Genomic DNA, 24,875 nt, shown 5'->3' with positions numbered 1-24,875 from the left:
TGAGGTCATTCCCTGATCTCTGTTTAGGATGATTTTCAGACAGTTAATTTACAGTTACTCTTTGCATTAGTTAATCTGTAGCCATCTTTTTAAAGAAGCCATTCTTTGCAGCTGTGGTTATTTAATTGAACATAAGAGTAGACTTCTCATTGATTTGTCATCATTTTAGATGTGAGGACATGGCTCCTGGGTATTTGGGAATAACCCATGGTTTCTCATATTTACTACATCAAGTAGTATGTGAATAAGTAGACTTCTGAGTTTATGTTTTTAGGGCTTTATTTATATGTTTGTTTATTTTTTATTTATTTATTTGACTCAGACAGGCAGAGAGCACAAGTAGGGGAAGCAGCAGAGGAAGAGGGAGAAGCAGGCTCCCTGCTGAGCAGGGAGCCCAGTGCAGGGCTCAGTCCCAGGATGCTAGGATCATGACCTGAGCCGAAGGCAGACACTTAACTGACTGAGCCTCCCAGGCACCCTATTTATTTATTTTAAAGATTATATTTATTTACTTGAGAGAGAAAGAGAGCAAGCACAGAGGAAGAGGGAGAAGCAGATGCCCACTGAAGAGGGAGCTCAATGTGGGACTTTGATCCCAGGACCGTGGGATCATGATCCAAGCCAAAGACAGGCACTTAACCAACTGAGCTACCCACGAGATTTTTTTGTTTTGTTTTTTTAAAATGATCACCTATTTAATTTAATTTAATTTTTTATTATTTTTTTAAGACTTTATTTATTTATTTGACAGAGAGAGATCACAAGTAGGCAGAGAGGCAGGCAGAGAGAGAGGAGGAAGCAGGCTCCCCCCTGAGCAGAGAGCCCAATGTGGGGCTCCATCCCAGGACCCCGGGATCATGACCTGAGCCAAAGACAGAGGCTTTAACCAACTAAGCCAAAGAGGCACCCCTGTTTCTAGGGTTTTAAACAAATCTAGGTCAAGAGGAAAGTGTCACATTAGGAGGAAAAGCTGTATCGTTGGGATGTATACTTATGTTTCTTATTAGAGAAATAATATTGAAAGAATTTCATTGTACAGTTACATATCTTTATTCTACCTCTTTTTCTCTTTCAGGGTTGTGTGCTGATTTTAACAGTGAAAAGTTATTGATGTGGAGAGTAAAACATTCAGGCTTAGTTGTAGGAGTTGTAGGATTATCAGTTTAAATATTCATGGTGCATATGTGATTTTTTTTTTTTTTAATCACTTGTTTTGGGTCAGTCAGATTTGCTGCGTAGTTGAATTTCCATGATGGAAAATGCCTGCAGTTGGAAAAATGATTCTTTCCCCTTCGTGGAGTAACCTTGGAGTTTTAATTAATTCCATCTATGCATGACAGAAATGTATTTCACCAGAGGTTTGAGTGAATTGAATTTCAAGGGGAAAGGTAGCATCTTTTCCATTGAGAGAAGAGGGCTGTGAATTATTTTTAAACTATATAAAGGTTTTTTTGCATGGGTTGAGGAAAGGGTGATGAGATACCTGTAACATGAAAGTTATTGTCGTCTGTTTCTTTTTATGTAGAAAACTAAAATGCTTTAGTGGAAATCCTCCACTATATTCTTTCCTAGAACACATAAAGGCATGTTCATAATTCTGTGTTGACATCAGTTCCCACGTAATTGTAGGAACCTGTTTGGCTCCTGCTGTTTGTTAGTCTCCTCGAGTGGCATGTGAATACTCTTAGGTAGCTTCTGGCACTTCTCCCATGTTGGGTTCTTTGGTTTGGGAACTGGATGCCATTGTGTTTACTGTGGTAATGAACTCCTAACTTGCCATGCTGTACTGCTTTTCAGGAGCAAAATTGAAGGGCAGGTCGGCAGGCAGACATGATCATCAGATGATTTTTTAACCTGGAAGGCTTCCGGTTAGTATCTAGGTCCCTAGCTGTGCTTAAACCAAGTCATCAATGGCAGTCTGTGGGATGAATGAGATAACTGATTGAACTTGTTTACTTTGGGCGTGGAACTGTTAATGGGTTTAAACTTCTTTCGTATAGGCATATTGGATGGGGAAGGATACTACTTTTAAGGGGTTTGGAGCATGGCCTGTAAGGTCTCAGAGTTCATCTTCTACCACTCTTTTCTGTACTCTGTTTTAGCTACCTTGGCTTTCTTACTAGTTCTCTGACTTGTCAAGCTTGTTCCCATCTCAGGCTTTTTACTGGCTGTTTTTTAATTCTTCTTGGAGTGCTCTTCCCCCATATCTTCATAGGGGTTGCTTTACTCATGGAGAGATTTCTTTGTGAAGAGCCAGCCCCCCTCCCTGCAACCCTATCTAAGAGAACACTCCTGACTCGGCTGGGTGGCTCAGTCGTTAAGTGTCTGCCTTAGGCTCATGTCATGATCCTGGAATCAAGCCCTGCCTGAATTGGGCTCCCTGCTCAGTAGGAAGCCTGCCTCCCTCTCTCTCTGCCACTGCACTGCCCCTGCTTGTGTTCCCTCTCTCACTGTCTCTCCCTGTCAAATAAATAAAATCTTAAAAAAAAAAAGAACACTCCTCCATACTCCTACTTTCACCCTTCATGATTCTTTTTTTTTCATTCTTTTTTTTTTTATGATTTTATTTATTTATTTGACAGAGAGAGATCACAAGTAGGCAGAGAGGCAAGCAAAGAGAGACAGAGTGGAGGAAGCAGGCTTCCTGCCGAGCAGAGGGCCCGATGCTGGGCTTGATCCCAGGACCCTGGGATCATGACCTCAGTAGAAGGCAGAGGCTTTAACCCACTGAGCCACCCAGGCACCCGTTTTTCCATTCTTTTTATCAGTAATTGAGATGCAAGATTTTGTTTCCTTGTTTATTTCTTCCACTAGAATGTAAGCTCCAAGATTGTAGAAACTTGTTCAGCCTCTAGAACTGGGTTTATCAATCTCAGCATTAATGAGATGAGATGATACTTTTTTGTGGGGGGCTGTCCTATGCATTATAGAATGTTTTCTGTTCATTAAATGCCAGTAGCACCCCCTAGTCATGATAATCAAAAATGTCTCTAGATGTTGCCAAATGTCTTTTGGGAGACAGAATCATTCCTCTTAGAACCATTGTTATAGAACATTGCTTTGAACCTAGAGCGTGCTTAAGAAAATACTTATTGAGTGGATTAAGTGATGGGTGCTCAATAAATATTCACTGGATGATAAATAAATTCAGCAATGAATTGCTGAATGAATGAATTCAGCAAGTTAAAAACTTTTGGAGCACTAAACCAAGCACATAGCCTCCTTGTTTCTTCCTTTCCTTTTTTTTTTTTTTAAATTTTAGGTATTTGTCAAAGAGAGAATACATGCACACACAAGCAGGGGGAGCAGCAGGCAGAGGGAGAAGCAGGCTTCCCTGATGAGCGACGAGCCCGATGTGGGGATCAGTTCCAGGACACTGGGATCATGACCTAAGCCTAAGGCAGACCCTTAAACTAAGCCACCCAGGCAGGCACACCTCATTTTGAACTTGTTTTTTTTTTTTTTTTTAATGGTTTAGAGACAGGGAAATAGTTTTCTTTTTTCTTTTTAAAATTTTACTTATTTATTTGACAGCGACACAGTGAGAGAGGGAACACAGGAGTGTGTTCTCCTTGTGCGAGTGAGAGAGTGAGGAGTAAGAAAGGGAGAAGCAGGTTCCCGCTGAGCAGGGAGCCGGATGCAGGGCTTGATCCTAGGACCCTGGGATCATGACCTGAGCTGAAGGCAGACGCTTAACGACTGAGACATCTAGGCACCCCTCGAACTTGTTTGATGTGAATATTTTTAGGGTTTGTTGTTTGGTTATGAATATTTGATTCATTAATGGGTTTTAATGTTTATGCTTGGAAAGTTTGCCACCCACCTACCTGAATTACTGAAGCCACATTAGGCAAGGCTGTATTAAAGTTCTTTCTGTCTGGGATTACGTACTCCACAAACAAAAACCCCATTTTGCACCGTGACTTTCTTTGTTCCAGAGCAACTGGCTTTCCATTTCTGCTAAACATTTATGTTCTGTCTCTATTAGGTTTATTTTGATTTGAACTGTTGAATAAGAATTCCATTGAGGGGAATGTCTAGAATCTTTCCTCTTGAAGACAGAAGTCTTCTCTAGATTACCTGGAGAGAAGCGTAGTCAGAGTTATTGGTCTTTCAGAGAGGATCTTGAAATGCCTCTTTCATCTCTCTCTCTCTACTTTAAATTTATTTATTTGAAAGAGACAGAGCACCAGTAGGGGGAGCGGAAGGCAGAGAGAGAGGTAGAAGCAGACTCTGCACTGAGCAGGGAGCCTGGGGCGGGCCTCTGTCCCAGGACCCCAGAATCACAACCTGAGCTGAAGGCAGATGTTGAATCAACTGAGCCAGCCAGGTGCCCTTCTCTGTTTCTTTATATTGGGGGGAGGTTTAATAGGATATTAAAGACTTGAACGTGGGGGCACCTAGTTGGCTCAGTTGGTGGAGCCTGTGACTTTTGATCTTGGCATTATGAGCTCGAGCCCATGTTGGGTATAGAGATTACTTAAAAATAAAATCTTAAAAAATAAAAAATAAAGAATTGAACATGTATTTCAGAAAGGAGAGAGGGGTGCCTTGGTGGCTCAGTCAGTTAAGCATCTACCTTTAGCTCAGGTCATGATCCCAGCATCCTGGGATTGAGCCCCACATCAGGCTCTCTGCTCATCAGGGAGTCTGCTTCTTCCTTTCCCTTCCTCCTCCATTCATGCTTGCTCTTTCTCCCTAAGATAAATAAATAAAATCCTAGGGTGAGCAAAAAAAAGGAAAGAAAAAGAAAAAGAAGGGGCACCTAACCTAGCTGGCTTAGTCAGTAGAATATATGAATCTTCATCTCCGGGTCATGAGCTTGAGCCCCATGTTGGCCATAGAGAGTACTTAAAAAAAGAAAAAAAGAAAAAGAAAGAGAGAGAATTTTCTTTTCTTTCTTTTTATTTTTAAGGGAAAGAAAGAGGAAGCATTTTTTTTTTTTAAGATTTTATTTATTTATTTGACAGACAGATGACAAGGAGGCAAAGAGGCAGGCAGAGAGAGAGAGAGAGAGGAGGAAGCGGCCTCCCTGCTGAGCAGAGAGCCTGATGCGGGGCTTGATTCCAGGACCCTGAGATCATGACCTGAGCCAAAGGCAGAGGCCTTAACCCACTGAGCCACCCAGGTGCCCTGAGAGAGAATTTTCTTTTGATTGGTTTGGTATAGCAATTTCCTACTATTTTCACCAAATTCATATTCATATAACTGATTCTTGTAAGGTAAAACTAAAGCCCTTGAGACTTTGCTGAGGGAGAGAGCCTGCTTTTTAAGTCAGTTTTTTTTTCTCCCCTATGGGATTTTATTGGGTACTTCAGTACAAAAACTAATTTACTTGGTAATCAAAGTTGAGATGAAAGGAAAGTACTGTTACCTAAGGTCTCTTAGCATGAAAGTAGATAGCATTTAGATTTAGAATTTAAAAAATTTTTTTCTTTTAAAAAATAACTTGCAATTGAAACTTGAGTTATATAATAGCAGAATGCCATTTGAATAAAGGCCCCAAATGGTAGTAACTAGTATACTTTTGAGATAATTTTAAATACATGAGAAAAGCAACAACTAAATTGGATTCTTCATTTATCAAATGTGAAAGGTCAACATCTTTGTACTTGGGAAGTCTCCTGTTCTTAAAATGTGGGAATACATATTTGGAATGAAATGTTAGGAAATTGAATAGAAAAATAGGTTTTGTCTTTTGAGGAATAGAAGAGAGTGCTTTTTGAAAGTGCATTGCTTGAGTTTTATGAAGACGTCTCTGAATTCTGTGATAAATTTGACATTAGGAAGATATGAAATAATGCTCTCTGATCTTGCTTTCAAAGAAACTGACTCCTGAGGATGTGAAAAGCTTATTCCATCATGGTTTCTACGATAGAAAGGCTTAAGAGGGGAATAGGAATTGGTGTGTTGCTGAGCTGGAGGCAGCCTCACAATATTTCTGAAAATCAAGGTCTCTGAAGAACACAGATGGTGAGGTTTGTAGTTCTAATTTAAAAGATCAAAAAGGAAAGACTTAAAATTCTGTAAAGAACCCTTTTCTTTCTTCTTAGGTTTAATCTCAGAAATGTTACTTTTTTAAAATTGCAGTACACAGTGCTTCCTGAAAGCCTGAATTTGTCCTTTGATTAAAAGTAGTCGGTCACAAAATTTATCATTCTGTGGGGTACCTGGGTGGCTCAGTTGGTTGTGTGTCCGACTCTTGATCTCAGCTCAGGTCTTGATCTCAGAGTTATGAGGTCAAGCCCTGCATTGGACTCCATGCTGACCACAGAGCCTACTTAAAAAAAAAAAAATTGTCATTCTTTTATAAAACTTTATGAGTGTTTTTGGTTTGCTTGTTTTTAACTAAAAGTAGTTTTCAAAGCAGACCCTCTGCTTTGGATTAGTGACTGTATCAATATTAAATTGGTTTGAATAAAGGTTTGGGGATTTGCAAAACCATGATGGAATAAGCTTTTCACATCCTCAGGAGTCAGTTTCTTTGTATTCATGTAAATTTACTGAAGTTGCCTGCTCTTGGGAAACACAGAGCTGTTTATATTCTACTAATAAAATAAAAATTTGGGGTGGGTTGAATTTTCATTTGGTGAAAATAGTAGGAAATTGCTATACCAAACCAATTTCCATCACAAATGTTTTTTTGTGGTGATTAGTGAAATAGCAGGGAATCACAAGATCTAGATTTGAGTCCTAATTCTGCAGTTTACTCCAGAATGATCTTGGGCGGTGCCCTTAGATCATTCTCTTCTCTAGTGTGCACGCATGCAATTGCATTGCACCTGGAGCTTTAGTGTCCTTGCCTGTAAAATGGGAAGCAGTGATCCTCTACCGTAGATCCTCTACCATGTATCATCGTATACACAGTGTCACCAATAGGAGCATGTCACTCATGCAGCCTTTGTGGAGGCAGAAGAAAGGTTGAGAAGCACTGCTGGTTGTTAGCATGAAAGCCTGTCCATTAATGGTAGGTTTTGTGTTTTTTGTTTGTTTGTTTTAGTGCATCTGTTTTGAAATTAGAGTTTGAATTGAGCCTACTTTAAGAAGGCATCTGTAACTGTGTAATATATTAGTGGACTTTTCCAGTGGATTGCTTTAAAAAAAAAAAAAGATTTGCTTTGCTAGAGAATTACTGTTTTGCCTTATTAACGGTGTTCACTGTTAGGTATAAGGTTGTTCCACTAAGTGATTTCGTACTTTGTAGCATATAGGTTGGATCACCTGTGGATAAGAAAAGAATTAGGGACTTACCTGAATCTCTTTTCCTAGTCATTTTTGGAAACAGTTTCAGTCCTGGCAATGGCAAAGGTAGGTAGTACTGGAAACTCAGAAAAGACAGGAACTGAGGTGACTGGAATTAGTTGAAAATGTTTGTTTCTGGATAGATTATTATTTTTCCTATTGTTTTCTGCTATTATTTACCTATTTATATATTTATTTATTTTTAAAGATTTAAAGAGCACACCAGAGGTAGAGAAGGGGGAGAGGGAAAGGGATAAGCAGATTGCCTGCTGAGCATGGAACAATGAATGGTCTCCATCTCAGGACCCTGATCATGACCTGAGCTGAAGTCAGGTGCTTGAACGACTGAGCTACCCGCGTGCCCTTCTGCTAGCTTTTTAAAAAGGTGCTTTGGTGTAACTGTCAGAATGAACCCAGAGAATTAAAAAAGAATAAAGTTTTTTATTTTTCTCTTTCTCTTCCTTTTATTTTAAATTTGCGTGCTCCTCCATTATAGATTGATCATGAAGATTTACTATTTTGATCAGTTTTTTTCCTTTCTTTCTTTCTTTCTTTTTTTAAAGATTTATTTATTTATTTATTTGACAGACAGTTTACAAGTAGGCAGAGAAGCAGGCAGAGAGGGGGGGGGGAAGCAGGCTCCCCGCTGAGCAGAGAGCCCAATGTGGGGCTGGATCCCAGGACCCTGGGATTGTGACCTGAGCCAAAGGCAGAGGCTTTAACCCACCCAGGCACCCCAGTTTTTTTTCCTTCTTAAGATTTTATTTATTTGAGAGAGAGAAAGACCATGAGGTGGGAGAAGCGTCAATGGGGTGGGGGGTGGGGGGAAAGCATGGCTCCATCCCAGGACCCTGAGATCATGACCTGAGTCAAAGGCAGACACTTAACTGACTGAGCCACCCAGGTGCTCCTATTTTGATCAGTTTTTAAAGTCTAGTGTGTTAGATCCCTGGCAAAGAAAAACTAAACTTAGCTTTGAAACCAGACATCAGGAGGTATTTCCTTTAAAGGATGGTCAGCTGCTCAATTTGTGAAGTGAGTTCAGACATCATTCCCCATGGGAACCATCTAGCCAAAGTCTAGTTGTCCGAAGTCTGTTGTCCAATTATTTGTGATTGGAGCAAAAAGCTCTGTTGGGCACCCAACTTATAGTGGTATTATTGGAAAGGTTGGGATTGTGAAGGTCTCACAGTTGTGTTTCTGATCAAATTCTACCTGCCTCTAAAGATTCTTGGTTTTTAGAACCTTTGGAATATTTCCCCTTTCCGTTCATCATTGAGAAAGTGTTTAAATGGTTTTGGGAGCATTGAGGGAAATGTTAAAGTGGGTATTCCTTTATTCACAGGGAAATTTTGTTCAGAACCAAACTTCCTCAGTGGATTGCAATGCGGGTTCCATCTTTTAGGCTTGTTTTGGTACACATGGTCTTTCATTTGTGCTAGGGGCTACCTGGGAGATTTCCTGTGTCCTAATCTCATTAATCACCTTGCTTGGAAGCAGTTCTTCCCTGGATTAATTTGTGAAGTTGATTATCCTGTCTTGAACCTTTCTTGTCATCTGTAAGTTGCACTCCCAGTGATAATGTTATTTTGGCTTTGACTTTTTGAGGGGAATAGGGGTGTCAAGAAGTGGGATTCCCTTGGAATAGCTTTTTGGATGAATTAATTGTTCTTGACGTTTAGTTTTATTTTTGCCCTCTACTTTAATGTCTTAGGGCAAGAGAGTTCCCTGGTTTTAGTCTCATTTGTAAAGTGAGGATCTCTTACAGACTGTAACAGGAGGACAGCTATAGTTTTGTTTTTGTTTTTTTTTTGTTTTGTGTGTGTGTGTGTGTGTGTGTGGCATGATAAGTAGCTAAATTCTCACATGGTATTTATACTCTGATCAGATTCCAAGGATGTGACTATACTGGGAGTCAGTAAACTATGGCCCACAAGTCAGCTCTGGTCCATGGTTTGTTTTTATAATGCCCATGAACTATGAATGGTTTTACATTTTTTTTTTTTTAAGATTTTATTTATTTGTCAGAGAGAGGGAGAGAGAGCGAGCACAGGCAGACAGAATGGCAGGCAGAGGCAGAGGGAGAAGCAGGCTCTCTGCCGAGCAAGGAGCTTGATGTGGGACTCGATCCCAGGACGCTGGGATCATGACCTGAGCCGAAGGCAGCTGCTTAACCAACTGAGCCACCCAGGCGTCCCGGTTTTACATTTTTAAAATGTAAAAATGTAGTTTTAAAATGTAAAAATCCAGAGAATGAGAAGACGGGCCATGCATTGGGAGAAGATATTTGCAAAAGACACAGGTGATAAGGGATTGTTATCCAAAACAGACAAAGAATTCTTAAAACTCAACAATAAGAAGACAGTCATATTGAAAACTGCAGAAGACCTAAACAGACACCTCACTGAAGAAAATATACAGATGGGAAGTGAGCATGTGAAAAGTTAAACTTCATATGTCATCAGAGAATTGAAAAATTAAAACAGTGAGATTGCACTACTACAGACCTACTAGAATGGTCAAATTCTACAACACTGACAACACCAAATGCTGGCAAGAATGTGCAGCAGCAGGAACTCTCTTTCATTGCTGGTGGGAATGCAAAACCTTACAACCACTTGGAAGACAGTTTGACAGCTTATTATACAATGTAACTCTTACCATAGGATCTGGCAATAAGTACCATCAGTGGTACTTACTCAGATGAGCCAAAATTTATGTTCCCACAAAAACCTGCACAGGAGTATTTTTAACAGCATTATTCATAATTGTTAAAACTTGGAAGCAACCAAGATGTCCTTCGGTAGGTGAATGGATAAATAAACTGTTGTACCTCCAGACAATGGAATATTACTCAGCACTTTAAAAAAAAAAGGAGCTGTCACGCCCTGAAAAGGCATGGAGGAAACTTAAACGTGTACTACTCATTGAAAGAAACCAATCTGAAAAAGGCTGCATATTATATGATTCCAACTATACGACATTCTGGAAAAGAGGAAACTATGGGGACAGTAAAAAGGATCAGTGGGGAAAGGAGGAATAAACAGGCAGAGAATAGATATTTTAGGGCAGTGAAGCTATTCTATGACGCTACAACATGTAGCTGTCATTATACATTTGTCCAAACATACAAAATAGAGGTTGGCAAGAGTAAGCCCTAATGTAAACTATGGACTTTGGGTGGTAATGAGGTAGCGATTGTATCAAATGTCCAACCCCAGGATGTAGAAAGTGGGAGAGACTGTGTATGTGTTTGTGCAGGGGCAACAGGAGTACATATGGGTATCTTTTTGCACTTTTCTGCTAAGTTTTGCTGTGAACCTGAAACTACTTTTAAAAATAAAGCTTATTCTTTGATTTATTCTTTGATTTGTTTTGACATTTTTAGAATAATTTTTTTAAATGTCAAAACAAATCGAATAATAAAATATGACAGAGACTGTATATGGCCTGTAAAGCTTAAAATATTAATTTTTTTAGCGGGGGAGGGAGAGGCGCAGAGGGAGAGAGAGAACCTTAAGCATGCTCCACACCCAGCACAGAGCTTGATTTCACAACCCTGAGTTCGTGACCTGAGCCAAAATCCAGAGTCAGACTGAGCCCCTCTGGTGCCCCAGTATTGATATTTATTATCTGGCCATTTACAGAAAAAGTTCACCAAGCCCTGGACTACTATCACAGAGGAACTAGGGGATGAGTTTCTCCTTCATGTCATGCCCAGTCTTCTAATTCTCCTGGGTGTCTCTGATGGCAGAGTTCTCATTGAATTTCCATTTCATTTGCAGGTATATGAGTGACCTAAAGCTGCAAAGTGAAACGGAGAGAAAGCAGTGCCAACTGCGAGCAGGGCAAGGATGCCAATTCCTCCACCCCCTCCACCGCCGCCTGGTCCTCCTCCACCTCCCACTTTTAATCAGGTAGGTAGTCTTCGCACCTGGGTATCTCAAAACCTTAATGGATACATAGGGCTTCCTGGTGTAAGACATACTGTACTCAAAGATATGTGGTATAGAAACAGAGAATAAGTAAAGTCTCTCTTCATTAACTAGTTCTGATTTCTGAGAGGTCCTCTTGGGACTTTAATGGCTTGCTTTCTTGGTCTGATTCAGTCTAAATGGAGATTTGTTCAGGTTACATCAGAGTAGTCTGATGTCTAGTCTTTTGCCCCTAAAACTATTTGTTCTATAAAGGTCAGTACAGCATTTCTCTGGCATCATTGAGGAAAGGGACGGTAAATCCTAGTGGTTGTTTCTTGCTACTATTTCATCTCCTTCTCTTCTCTTCCAAACCAGTTCATCCTAAAGCCAAGTCTTTGAAGTCTACCAGCCCATCGAAAAAAGGAGTTTCTGGAAAATACTATTAAGAAGACTTAAAGGTTTAATAATGGGAGGGAAAAGCAGTGTGGTTTCTGAACCAAGGAGGCAACCATTTTTACTATATGTGGATTGTGACATCTGGTGTCACATGAGAAAGAAGCAACCTGGGTGCTTTATCGTTCTATTTTTTTTTTTTTTTTTTAAGATTTTACTTCTTTCTTTCTTTAATATTTTGTTTATTTGTTTGTGAGAGAGAGAGTAGGGGGAGGGGAGATGGAGGCAGAGAATCTTAAGCAGACTATGTTGTGAGCACAGAGCCTGACACAGGGCTCGGTCTTGTGACCCTGAGCCAAAATTAAACTGGGCAATTAACTGACTGAGCCACCCAGGGACCCCTTAAGATTTTATTTATTTATTTATTTATTTGTTTGTTTTAAAAGATTTTATTTATTTATTTGACAGAGAGCGAGAGAAGGAACACAAGCAGGGGGAGTGGGAGAGGGAGAAGCATGTTCCCCTCTGAACAAGGAGCCTGATGCTGGACTCAATCACAGGACCCTTGGATCATGACCTGAACCAAAGGCAGACGCTTAACAACTGAGCCACCCAGATTCCCCTTAAGATTCTATTTTTAAGTAGTCTCTACACCCAAGTGGGGCTTGAACTCACACCCCAAGATCAAGAGATGCATGCTTTACTGACTGAACCAACCAGATGCCCCTGTTTTATTCAGTTTTGTAAAATTTAGAAGTGAAAGGAACTTTAGGGAATGAATACCTTGGTGGGGGAATTGTTACTTAACAGATGAGAAGTACTGCCTTACAGAGGAAAAGCAACTTGCCTAGCTAATTTATTTTAGAACTTCAGGTCTGCCAACTTGGTTTTTTCTCTAAGTTCCTATTTTTAGACATTTTGTTTGAGGATATATATGAACCCCCTTTCTGGATGAAATTTTATATGGAAGTCCAATAAGTGCAGTAGATAAAAGCAGAGCTGCTTTGTTTATAGTGGGATTCAAGGACCCAAAATATATCCATGGATCTCTTCTGATGATGCCCTGCATCATGCTGTCTTAGTCATTTACTCAGTAGCCTTTTGTTGGGGCTTACTGAGTATCAGAGACTTGATTAGGCATATAACTTAGAAAATTCAGATAATTGGGGCACCTGGGTGGCTCAGTGGGTTAAAGCCTCTGCCTTCGGCTCGGGTCATGATCCCAGGGTCCTGGGATCGAGCCCTGTGTTGGGCTCTCTGCTCAGCGAGGAGCCTGCTTCCCTTCCTTTCTCTCTGCCTTACTTGTGATCTCTCTGTCAAATAATTAAAATCTTAAAAAAAAAAAAAAAAAGAAAGAAAGAAAGAAAAGGAAAGAAAATCCAGATAGTTTTACTCTAAATTTCTATATTTCTCGAGTCTTTCCCAATAAGCTTTATTTATATAATTAAAGAGAGGCAAAACATGCAGATAAGAAAAAGAAGCAAATAAAAATAATCTGTAGTATCATTGCCCAGAAATGAGACAGTTCTGGCCTTCAAAGGCTTCCAGCACAATGGGCAAGATAGACAAGTCAACAGGGAAATTCCATGCTTTGCAGAAATAAATGAGGCCACAAAGAAGCATGGCTCAGTACTGTCTGGAGGGATTGGAGGCAGTCAGATAAATCTTCGAGCTGTGAAGTGATACTTGAGCAGAGTTTTAAACTATGAGTAGTGTTTAGCCAGAAGGAGAAGACAGAGGGCAGGCACTTGGTATTGAGGAAGTAGAATGAAAGGGTGCTGATTTGTGGGAAAGCATACCCAGGATTGGATCATTGCTTGAGGGGCCTGGTGGGAGATGAAGCCAGAGGCTAAGGCTGAGGGTTTTGGCTTTTCCTCCAGACAGTGATGAGAAGATAGTGTACTTTCAGCAGCAGGAGTCACCTGACAGGGTGTGTGTTAGAAAGGTCATCCTTCACAGTGTGGAAGTGGTTTGGGGTTGAGGCTGGAGGCAGGGAAGTCAAGACTCGCAGATAGAAGCCTGTTACAGCTGAAAATCTGAGAGTTTGCACTAAAGCCGTAAGGATGGGAGAGATGTCTACAAGAGACACTTAGAAAGTAAAATCTTACAGAGTTAGTGACTGATGCAAGGAAGAGGAAGGAGGTTGGAACAACTGTAGTTTGGGAGATTGAATGATGGTGCCATTTACAAAGTGAGGTTTGTGGAGGAGGATGTGAACTCAATTTTAGAGATGTTGAGTAATGTTTTAATAATTTTCTCTTTGCAAAAGTAATATATTTCAAGAAATTTATGAACTATGGTTGGGGCACCTGTCTGGCTCATTCTGTAGAGCATGGGACTCGTGATCTCAAAGTTGTGAGTTTGAGTCCCACAGTGGGCATAGAATTTACTTTAAAAAAAAAAAAAAAAAGAGCTTTATGAACTGTGGGTAAGCATAAAGGAGCAATTATCTGTAATCCAGCCATTCACAGTAGTTTTGTGTATATCCTTCTCCTCCCTTCTTCCTTTTTTTTTTTTTTTTTTAAGGTTTTATTTACCTAATTATTTATTTGACAGAGACACAGCAAGAGAGTGAACAGCAGGAGGAGTGGGAGAGGGAGAAGCAGGCTTCCGGCCAAGCAGGGAGCCTGATGCTGGGCTCCATCCCAGGACCCTGAGATCGTGACCTGAGCTGAAGGCAGACACTTAATGACAGAGCCACCCAGGCGCCCCTCCTCCTTCCTTCCTTCTATCTCCTACTTTTTATAAAAAGGAGGCTGTGCCATATGTACCTACTGATTTTTTTTCTCCCCCTCCCCCTATCGCCAGCGCTGCTATGTTATGAGTTCTAATCTGCTTAGTCATTAATACATCGTGAATGGCTTCTTACATCATTAAATGGTTAGTGATATTAAAATTTTTTTACTGTACTAAAAATGTGGCAAAGATTAGAGAATGCCAATAAAAATAGAAAACATTAAGCTATTAATAATTAATCTTTGTTAACATTTTATGTTTTACATATTTATTATAGGAAAACTAGAAAAATAAATATAAAGAATTACTACCCAAGGGGCACTTAGGTGGCTCAGTAGTTAAGTATCTGTCTTCAGTTCAGGTCATGACCCCAGGGTCCTGGGATCAAGCCCTGCATGAGGCTCCCTGCTTGGCAGGAGGACTGCTTCTCCCTCTCCCACTCCCCCTGCTTGTGTTTCCTCTCTTGCTATCTCTCTCTCTGTCAAAAAAGTAAAATCTTAAAAAAAAAAAAAAAAGAATTATTACCCCATATTAACTTTCGTTGATATTAGCATATATCCTTCTGGAAACATTTGGTATGTATGTACCTTTTTTTCTTTCGGTACAACTACTGCTTATTGAGCACCAGGCACTGTGCTAAGTTCTTGAAAAGTGCTGTTTCATTTAATTTTCAGAACTACCCTGTGAGATAGGTTCTGCTTTAATCTTGTTAAATGTTTTGTTTGTAATTTTTTTTACTTGATTGTGTCAGACATTTGCTATCTAAAGACACTTAACTTGCACATCTTTTTTTTTTTTTTAAAAGATTTTATTTATTTATTTGTCAGAGAGAGAGTGAATGAGAGCGAGCACAGGCAGACAGAGTGGAAGGAAGAATCAGAGGGAGAAGCAGGCTCCCTGCGGAGCAAGGAGCCCGATGTGGGACTCGATCCCAGGACGCTGGGATCATGACCTGAGCCGAAGGCAGCAGCTTAACCAACTGAGCTACCCAGGCGTCCCTTAACTTGCACATCTTTAAGAGCTTAACTGGCATTCCCTTCTGTGCTTGTGCCATCAGTATTCCTTTTGATTGAACTTTTATATTATTTTTAGATAGTTTTATGCTATTAATAACATCTTTGGGGTGCCTGGGTGGCTCAGTGGATTAAGCTTCTGCCTTTGGCTCGGGTCATGGTCCCGATCAGGGTCCTGGGATCAAGTCCCGCGTCGGGCTCTCTGCTTGGCAGGGAGCCTGCTTCCCCATCTCTCTCTCTGCCTGCCTCTTTGCCTACTTGTGATCTCTCTCTGCCAACTAAATAAATAAAATCTTTTAAAAAAAAATAAATAAATAAATAACATCTTTGTGTACTTTTCTAGTTGTTTTCTTAAAGTTAATTCCTAGATAGAATTCTTGTGTAGACTTTTTAAAGTTTGATACAAGGGACGCCTGGGTGGATCAGTCAGTTAAGTGTCCATCTCTTGGTTTCAGCTCAGGTCATGATCTCAGGGTGGTAAGATACAGCCCCGTGTCGGGCTCTGCATTTGGTGTGGAGCCTGCTTAAGATACCTTCTCTCACTATCCTTCTGCCCCTCACCAGGGTCTCTCTCAAAAGAAAAAGAAAAAGTGGAAGGAGGAAAAGGGTGTTTGATACATAAACTTCTTTCTGTAAAGATCATACTATTTAACTTCCTCTGGATAATACAAAAGAGTACCTGTTCCCTTAAATCCTTATGACCACCATAAGACAGTTATGTATTCTACACATTTTTTTTTAATACCCCCCCGTGTGCTAGGCAGCATACAATTGTCAGTGGACCCTGCCTTCATGAAGCTAAGCAGTCTCCTGTTACAGTTCTAACTTTAGCCAGTTTCATTGGTAAATAATGATACTGTGTTTTAGCCTGCATTTTTAATTTTTTTTCCATATTTGCTGGCTTGAGGATTTCTTTTACACAGTGTTTATATCCTTTGGTTATTATCCTGTAGATTTATAAGTCATCTTTATGTTAATGCTGTGTGCTGACACACTGCCTTTGTGTGTCAGATGATTTTTTCCTTCTAGTTTGTCATCTGCTTATTATATTCCTAAGTAAATAACTTAAAATAAACAAGTCTTCGAGTCTTTCCCTATATTTTAGTTGTCATGTCCTTTACCTTACTTGCTTTTTTCATTTGGTTACTTCTTTGGGTTTTTTTTTTTTTTTATATATTTACATTTTATAACTCAACTAGAATTTGAGAGTAAGCTATAAGGTAGGGATTTAACTTGTTTTTTCTCCACACTTAGCCAGTTGTTATTGGTAGCTTATATTTATTTATTTTTTTGAAATGGGAAGAAGTTATTTTATTTTTTTAAAGATTTTATTTATTTATTAGAGAGACAGATCACAAGTAGGCAGAGAGGCAGGCAGAGAGAGAGAGAGGGAAGCAGGCTCCCCACTGAGCAGAGAGCCGGATGCGGGGCTCGATCCCAGGACCTTGAGATCATCCTGAGCCGAAGGCAGAGGCTTTAACCCACCGAGCCACCTAGGTGCCCCGGTAGCTTATATTTAATGATCTGTGCCTTCTGCACTGCTGAAATACTTTTATTATTTCTTTCTCTTCTTTTTAAGATTTTTAAAAATTTATTCATTTGAAAGGGAGAGAGAGAGAGAACTAGTGACAACATAGGCAGAGGGGAGGGTCAGAGGGAGAGGGAGAAGCAGACTCCCTATTGAGCAGGGAGCCTGACACAGGCCTTGATCCCAGGACCCCGGGATCATGGCCTGAGGCAAAGGCAGATGCTTCACTGACTAAACCACCCAAGCACCCTCATTTTTATTATTTCTTATATAGATGTAGGTTTGTTTATGAACTTTGTATTTTATTCCATATATCTAGCTGTCTGTCCCTGCGCTCCTGTTGTAGTTGGTCCTAGCTTTTGGGTGGTACTAGTTCCATTCTCTTAGTTTTTCTACTATACTTAATCTTCCAGATAGATTTTAAGATCATTTTTTAATGGTTTCCAAAAAATTCCACTGTGGTTAATTTAAAAACCTCTACATTTAAAAATTGTGTAAGGTATATGGTATGATGTGTTACATTTTCAGTACATGTGGGATATTCACTTAGAGATGTCCTGTAGACATTGGCACATAGGGGTGTGAAACCCAGGGCCAGGAGTGGCGACGAGATGTAAAGATTGGAGATACTTGGGTTTTTCAGCAGTATTCAAACCCTGTGACTGGTTGAGCTTGCTCAGGGAGATTTAGATGGAGGCTGAGGATAGGCATTTAAGAGGTAGGTGGAGGGCGAAGAACTCAAAAAGAAATATGATGTTGGAAGAGACCATAGGGTAAGTGGGAAAGGCATGGGCTTTGACACAATCAGAACAACTCTGCATTTACTAATCATGTGACATTAAGTTTTTGAAACCTTCATTTCCTCATCTTTGGAATGAGGATAATATGGGTTATTTTCTTTTATTTTACTTTATTTTTAAAATATTTTTATTTACTTATTTATTTGAGTAAGAGTTTGTGCATGCAAGCAGGAGGAGGCGCAGAGGAAGAGGGACAAGCAGACTCTACACTGAGTGTGGAGCATGCCATGGGGCTTGATCTCACAACCTCGAGATCATGACCTGAGCTGAAACCAGGACTCGGACATCTAAGCCACTGAGCCACTCATGTGCCCCAATATGGTCTACTTTGTAACATTGTTTGGGAGATAAAGTAATAGGGAAGCAATGAGGTCTGTTAGTTGAGATAAGGTAGCCATTTTAGAGTCAACTGTCTGGGTTGGGTCCTTGCTTTACTGTTTACTGGGTGCATGGCCTCAGGACACTGTTCAACTATTTGCACTTTCCAAATGGGTAATGATAATAATACCTCTTTGATAAAAATATTTCAAGATTTAAATGAGATAATGGAAGTAATATGCTTAGCCTGAGGCCTAGCAGGGACTCAGTCAGTGTTTGCCTTCACACATGTAAAGCTTCTAACACAGAAGCCCAGCACACAGGTACTCAGTAACTATTAGTTAAGGCCCCCCCACCTTTTTTTTTTTTTTAAAGAGAGTCGGGGTGGGTGGGTGGGGAGTGTGGGGAGGGAGAGAGAAAATCCCAAGCAGGCTCCACACCCAGGGCCTGATGTAGGGCTTGAGCTCGTGATCCCAAGATCATGATCTGAATTGAAATCAAGAGTTAGACCTTTAACTGACTGAGCCACCCAGGTGCTCCAGGTAAGGCCTTTCAGAAGCTGTGGACTAGGAGAGGGACCTGAACCCTTCACAAAAGGCACAACAAAAAAAGGACGAAGAAGAATGAGAGCACACATTGGTACTGATACTTGGTGCAGGATCTGATTAGGTTAGAGGGGCATTAATGAAATCCAGCTTGGTTTAAGGTATTAATCCCAAGCTCCTGGTAAAGGGAACTATTTAGGATGAATAGTTACCTTCTCCCCTCTTCCTCTAGGCAAACACAGAGCAGCCCAAGCTGAGTAGAGATGAACAGCGGAATCGAGGTGCCCTTTTACAGGACATCTGCAAAGGGACCAAGCTGAAGAAAGTGACCAACATTAATGATCGGAGTGCTCCCATCCTTGAGAGTGAGTCTGACCTTCATTTCCTAGTGGGCCACCAGGGACTGACTTGGAGACTTGGCTGGCCTGTCATTTTTATTGTTGGGCCTTGAGTGGGAAAATTTTTGTCCTTTAAGAAAGTTTTCTTTGAATACCTTAGAGGTTTCTTTTTGACCTTTGGGATGTGTTCTCTGGGGGAAGATTCCCAACTCCTGCTGTAACTAGTGCTCTCATTAGAGCACATCCTTGGCTGTTCTCTGAGGAGACCATCATGTTACTAAACCTCTAAGCTGAAGCTAGTGAAGATTTTATAATTGCCACAAGTGTCCATTCTGTTAGGCCTCTGGAGAGTTTGCTCATACCTGGATCCCTAAGTCCCTGGCCCCCTTACCGTCTGGGTTTTGGAGAGGAGAGCCCAGAGAACTCTGATGAAGGTGTCTTGATCCTGGTTTTCTCTTTGCATTTTCTTAATAAGGGAAGTGTGGCTCCTTGTTGCTTTTGTTTTTTTCTGTTTCATCACAGTGAAGATGTGGAGCTGAGAGGCCTAGCCTTTTCTTTCTTTCTTTCTTTTTTTTTTTTTAAATGCAAAAGCAAGATTGGTATGTTTAGAAATTAAAGCCCAAGTAGAGGAAGGGTTTCTCCTCAGGATTGACTTGGTCACCAGTTCCCAGCATGTGAAGTGAAAACCCTAATGGTATGCTTTCCAGAACCAAAAGGAAACAGTGGTGGTTATGGCTCTGGAGCAGCTGCCCTGCAGCCCAAGGGAGGTCTCTTCCAAGGGGGAGTGCCGAAGCTCCGACCTGTGGGAGCCAAGGATGTTTCAGGTATCTGATCAGTACTTTCTTAGGCTATTTTCCAAGTGTGTTAATTTCTGATTAGTCCCAAGTGAGTCATCTAGGGTTAAGGTATCTGGTAGAGGTGGGAGGAGGAGTGGAAGCAGGGGAGGAGTTACAGAGCAGAATAAAGCCAAAGCTGAGGGATTAAGTAAAAATGTGTTCAACTTGTATTGGCAGTATTTGTCAGTGGGCCCTGAGCCTAAAACCAGAGTAAAATCCAGAACTCTACAGGCATTTAACCTGCTACCATGCAGGTTACACTAAAGAGGCTGGGTGAAGCAGAGGTACTAACATGTATCTAGCTCTGTTGATTGAGTGCTGTCTGGTGTATTTGTAGAGAACCTAGCTGGTAAGCCAGCCCTACAAATCCCCAGTTCTCGAGCTGCTGCCCCAAGGCCACCAGTGTCTACAGCCAGCGGGCGCCCCCAAGATGATACAGACAGCAACCGAGCCTCACTCCCGGAACTGCCCCGGATGCAGAGACCCTCGTTACCGGACCTCTCTCGGCCTAATACCACCAGCAGTACAGGCATGAAGCACAGCTCCTCTGCCCCTCCTCCACCACCCCCGGGGCGGCGTGCCAATGCACCCCCAACACCTCTGCCTGTGCACAGCAGCAAAGCCCCAGCCTACAACAGAGAGAAACCCTTGCCGCCCACACCTGGACAAAGGCTGCACCCTGGTCGCGAGGGACCTCCTGCTCCACCCCCAGTCAAACCACCTCCTTCCCCTGTGAATATCAGGACGGGACCAAGTGGCCAGTCTCTGGCTCCTCCTCCTCCTCCTTACCGCCAGCCTCCCGGGGTCCCCAATGGACCCTCCAGTCCCACTAATGAGTCAGCCCCTGAGCTGCCACAGAGACACAATTCTTTGCATAGGAAGACACCAGGGCCTGTCAGAGGCCTAGCGCCTCCTCCACCCTCCTCAGCCTCTCCATCACTACAGAGTAATAGACCACCTCCGCCAGCCCGGGACCCTCCCAGTCGGGGAGCAGGTAAGTGCCTGGAAGCACCTTTTTTCCCTCTTAGAGAATTGAGTTTATCTTCTCAGCCTTTTCTCCAAAGCCTGCCTTCAGCAATTGAAGGGAAGAATTCACTTATTCATTCAGCAGGTTTACTGATTGCCTTTTTGTGTGTCACACTCTGTTTTTAAGGAAACAGCAATCAATAGAAAAGACAGAAGAGTCCTGTTCTTTGGACAGTCAAGCAAATAATGCAGATGGAGGTATAGATATATAGATAAAGACATAGTATGTAGATGCTTTAGAGAAATCCAGAGCAGAGGAGAGGAACAGGATATCCAGGGGTGTGGAGGGTAGTGGTGGTATTTTCTGTTGCAGGGGTGGGGTGAGAGGAGGGTTAGGGAAGGCCTGACTGACTGATAAGGTAACAATCAGGGAAGACTTGAAGAGAGTGTCGAGTGGGCTAAGCAGTTATCTCGGAGAATAGCTATTGTAGACATTCAGACCAGCAAATACAAAAGCCCTGAGACTGGGGACAGCAGGACTGGAATGAGTGAGGGGGGAAGAGTGGCAGGAAATGGAAGTCAGGAAGCTAGATTTCCAGAGGAGAACACTGTAGGACTTTGTCAAGATTGGCATTTACTTAGATGCTGAGCCATTGGAGGCGTTGAAAGAAGCTTTGCGTAGCTCTTAAAAGGATGACAAACTTGGGGTGCCTAGGTGGCTCAGTTAGTTAAGCGTCTGCGTTTGGCTCAGGTCATGATCCCAGAGTCCTGGGATTGAGCCCCACTGGACTCTATCTCCCTCTGCTGCCCCCCCTGCTTGTACTCTCTCTCTGTCAAATAAATAAATAAGATCTTTTAAAAAAAAATCAAAGGATGACAAACTCCTATGTTGAAAACAGACTGCACAGGGACAGAGGTGGCAAGGGAGACCACGTAGGAGGCTGTTGCAGTCAACCAGGCAAATAGGTAGGACCGCAGCAGGTTTGGGAGAAGAAGACAGGTGTTTGCTTTGAAACAAGTCAAGTTTGACATACCTGTTAGCCAGACACCAATTCATTATTTTCTTTTGGATGTCTGTCAGACCCTGAAGTTGAGGAGAAAAGTCTGGGCTAGAGAAATTTGATACTAAAGACTGTATGCTGGATGAGCTCACCTAGGGAGTCAGTCTAGGTAGAGAAGAGGTTGAGGCCTTTATATTAGAGCTCAGAGAAATGGAGTAGCAAGCAGGGGAAGCCAAGAGCCCCTAGTGAGGAAGAAAGAAAATAAGGATGCTGGAAGGATGCCAAGATCAAGTGATCGGCTCTCTCCAGGACTGAAAACTGAGAATGACAGTGATCTTAGCAACATGGAGTCCTTTAGGGGAACCCCCAAACAACATGATATCCTTTTGGTAGTTTCAGTGGAGTGGTGGAGGATGAGGGTGAAAGTCTAATTGACATGTGTTTGGGAACTTGGGGATAGGAGGAGAGGAATTGGGATAGCAACGTAGAAGTCTCTGAGTTTACTTAAAGGGGAGTGGGGATGGGGGTGCAGATGAATGGGTGCTGCAGGAGAATGTGGGATTGAGGGTTGGGATCCCTCCTCTCCAAGATGGGAGATATTTCAGCATCTCTTTGTACACTGAGGAAATGATACAATATAAAGGGGGGAAATTTCCTGAGTTATAGTCCCTAGAAGGCTAAAAGGAATGGAATATTATTCCTAGGTAAGGGGTTGACCTTAGATAAGAAGAGAGGTAGTTCTTCCATGGTAACAGGAGGGAAGGCAGAGTGCCTAGGCATAGGTGCATGTGGGTAGGTGCATGTGGGCATAGTGGTAGGAGCATGTGCAAAGTTTCTTCGTTTTTTTCTTTTTCTTTTCTTTCCCTCCCTCCCTTCTTTCCTTCCAGCCTTCTTCCTTCCTATATTTATTCATTTGAGACAGAGAGAGAGAGAGAACAAGCAGGGGGGGAAGGGCAGAGGGAGAAGCAGGGTCCCTGCTGAACAGGGAGCTTGGACATGGGGCTCTATCCTAGGACCCTGGGATTATGACCTGAGCCAAAGGCAGGTGCTTAACCAACTGAGCCACCCAGGCACCTCTGCTGGTTTGTTTCTTATTGGTGAAATAGAAAGCAAGGACATCTATTAATGAGGGGAGGAAAGGAGAGGGGCAAGAAGTGGTCCTTGGGGAGTGTGGGAGAGTGAAGAGGGTGGGGAGGTGTGCTGGGCTAACCAACAGCACGAAAGGTCCTCTCAGGATTAGGAGCCGTATGCTCAAAGTGAGATTTGCACACTGTCTGTTCTGTATGTGTCTGTTTGCAGGTACTGCAATTTATGTCTATATGTTTGCAGGGTGCTGAGTAGGGACAGCATGGTATTTAACCAGGGTTACCTTTTTTAGACAAATGGGTCACTAAGGGAGAGTGGGGCAGGGGAGCTAAGGGTGTAGGTCAGGGAGTGATTGTAACAGTGGACCATGAGCCTAAACTGGGTGAAGAGGGGAATAAGGAGCTCTAAAAAAGTAGAAGAGGTTGTGTAGTCTTTACAAAATAGCATGACTGAAGGTAGAGAGTTAGAGAGACCTGAAGCTCTCTGGAACCTTCTTAGACCGAGGAATTTTGACTCCCATGGCCTCTTGTATTATTGAACTTTGAGCCACATCCTCTACAAATGGCTTTTGAGCTTTTAAATAGTTCTTGCAGGCTTGAATCATTAAGAAATTAAGTCAGTAGGAAACACATATTGAAAGCCCATTAACCTGCGCTGCTACTTGGTGAAGTACATGGGGATTCGTATTCTAGGAGCTGGCAGTTCAGCATACAGCAGTCGTCAGGTAACCTGGTACTTTCCTGAGCCCTTGTCTCCCTGGCTTTAGCCGTAAGAACCCTAGCCCTAAGGTGGCCTTTGCTTCTATAAAGTTTAGGTTAAAAATTATTTAACTTAGGGATTTTTTTTTTAAGATTTTATTTATTTATTTGACAGAGATCACAAGTAGGCAGAGAGGCAGGCAGAGAGAGAGGGGGAAGGCAGGCTCCCTGCTGAGCAGAGAGCCCGATGCGGGGCTCAATCCTAGGACCCTGAGATCATGACCTGAGCTGAAGGCAGAGGCTTTAACCCACTGAGCCACCCAGGACCCCCCCCCCCCTTTTTTTTTTTAAGATTTTATTTATTCATTTGTCAGAGCAAGAGCACAAGCAGGGTGGAGTGGCCGGCAGAGGGAGAAGCAGACTCCCTGCTAAGGAAAGAGACCAGTGCTGGGCTTGATCCCAGGACTCCAGGATCATAACCTGAACCAAAGGCAGACACTTAACCAAATGAGCCACCCAGGCATCCCAAGGATTTTTTTTTTTTTTAAAGACTCTTTATCAAAGCAGAACCCATATCTTTCTAACCCTATCCAAGGAATAGAAGTGGGAGGAAAATGTAATTTCTGTGGGTTTAACTGAGTAGTTTATTTATTTATTTGACAGAGATCACAAGTAGGCAGGTAGAGAAGGGGAATCAGGCTCCCCGCCGAGCAGAGAGCCCAATGCAGGGCTCAATCCCAGCATCCTGGGATCATGACCTGAGCCAAAGGCAGAGGCTTAACCCACTGAGCCTTCCAGGCACCCCTATTTTTCTTTAATTAAATAATTTTTTATTATTATTATTATTATTATTTTAAACTAAGCTGTAGGCCTTATATGGGGCTTGTAAGTAGCAGCAGTTCTTAGAGTGATAGCACTGAGAGAAAACAGATATTTTAATCAGAGATCTTGTCAGTATTAGCTCTCTGACTTTGGGCAGATAGCTCTGATTCTCTGAGTTTGTTTCCCTCATGTGTTCGTAGAATCTTCAGTTGTGGCTGTAAATAAAAGTATGTATGAAAGTGCTTTGTAAACTGTAGTATGCTGATAACTGTTAGTGGTTTTATGCAAGGGTTTCCATGTAGTTCATGGATTATCTCTTATTAAACCATATTATAACAATATTACATGATAATATACTTTTGTTTCTATATTAAGTATTTATATTTGAAAAAGTGTGGAGTCTTTTGTCTTCCCAAGGTGCTCAGGGACCAATTTTATTGGTCCGTAGGTTTTCTGAATTTTTTCTTTGCAGAGTAAAAAACATTATTTTTTTTTAAAGATTTTATTTATTTATTTGACAGAGATCACAAGTAGACAGGCAGGCAGAGAGAGAGAGAGGGAAGCAGGCTCCCTGCTGAGCAGAGAGCCTGATGCGGGCCCCTGAGATCATGACCTGAGCAGAAGGCAGCGGTTTAA

The 24,875-nt window shown here is 41.8% G+C and overlaps 1 protein-coding gene across 4 annotated transcripts in view; it reads left to right on the top strand.

Annotated features, from left to right (window-relative positions):
* The window catches only part of WIPF2 (WAS/WASL interacting protein family member 2), a 50,517-nt gene that overhangs the window by 14,467 nt on the left and 11,175 nt on the right, over positions 1-24,875 (top strand). For 3 of the 4 annotated variants that reach the window (XM_059149569.1, XM_059149570.1, XM_059149572.1), the window contains 4 exons: positions 11,028-11,159; positions 18,725-18,857; positions 19,538-19,654; positions 20,004-20,660. In XM_059149569.1, the coding sequence (XP_059005552.1) occupies positions 11,097-11,159; positions 18,725-18,857; positions 19,538-19,654; positions 20,004-20,660 (970 nt within the window). In that variant the 5' untranslated portion in view covers positions 11,028-11,096. Of the gene's footprint in view, positions 1-5,847; positions 5,979-11,027; positions 11,160-18,724; positions 18,858-19,537; positions 19,655-20,003; positions 20,661-24,875 lie in introns of those variants that run through there. The other variant, XM_059149571.1, reaches the window with a different exon arrangement.

Source organism: Mustela lutreola, chromosome 15 (assembly GCF_030435805.1).
Source record: "Mustela lutreola isolate mMusLut2 chromosome 15, mMusLut2.pri, whole genome shotgun sequence".
In the NCBI taxonomy this organism is placed as follows: domain Eukaryota; kingdom Metazoa; phylum Chordata; class Mammalia; order Carnivora; family Mustelidae; genus Mustela; species Mustela lutreola.
This window is presented reverse-complemented; position numbering and strand designations above follow the sequence as displayed.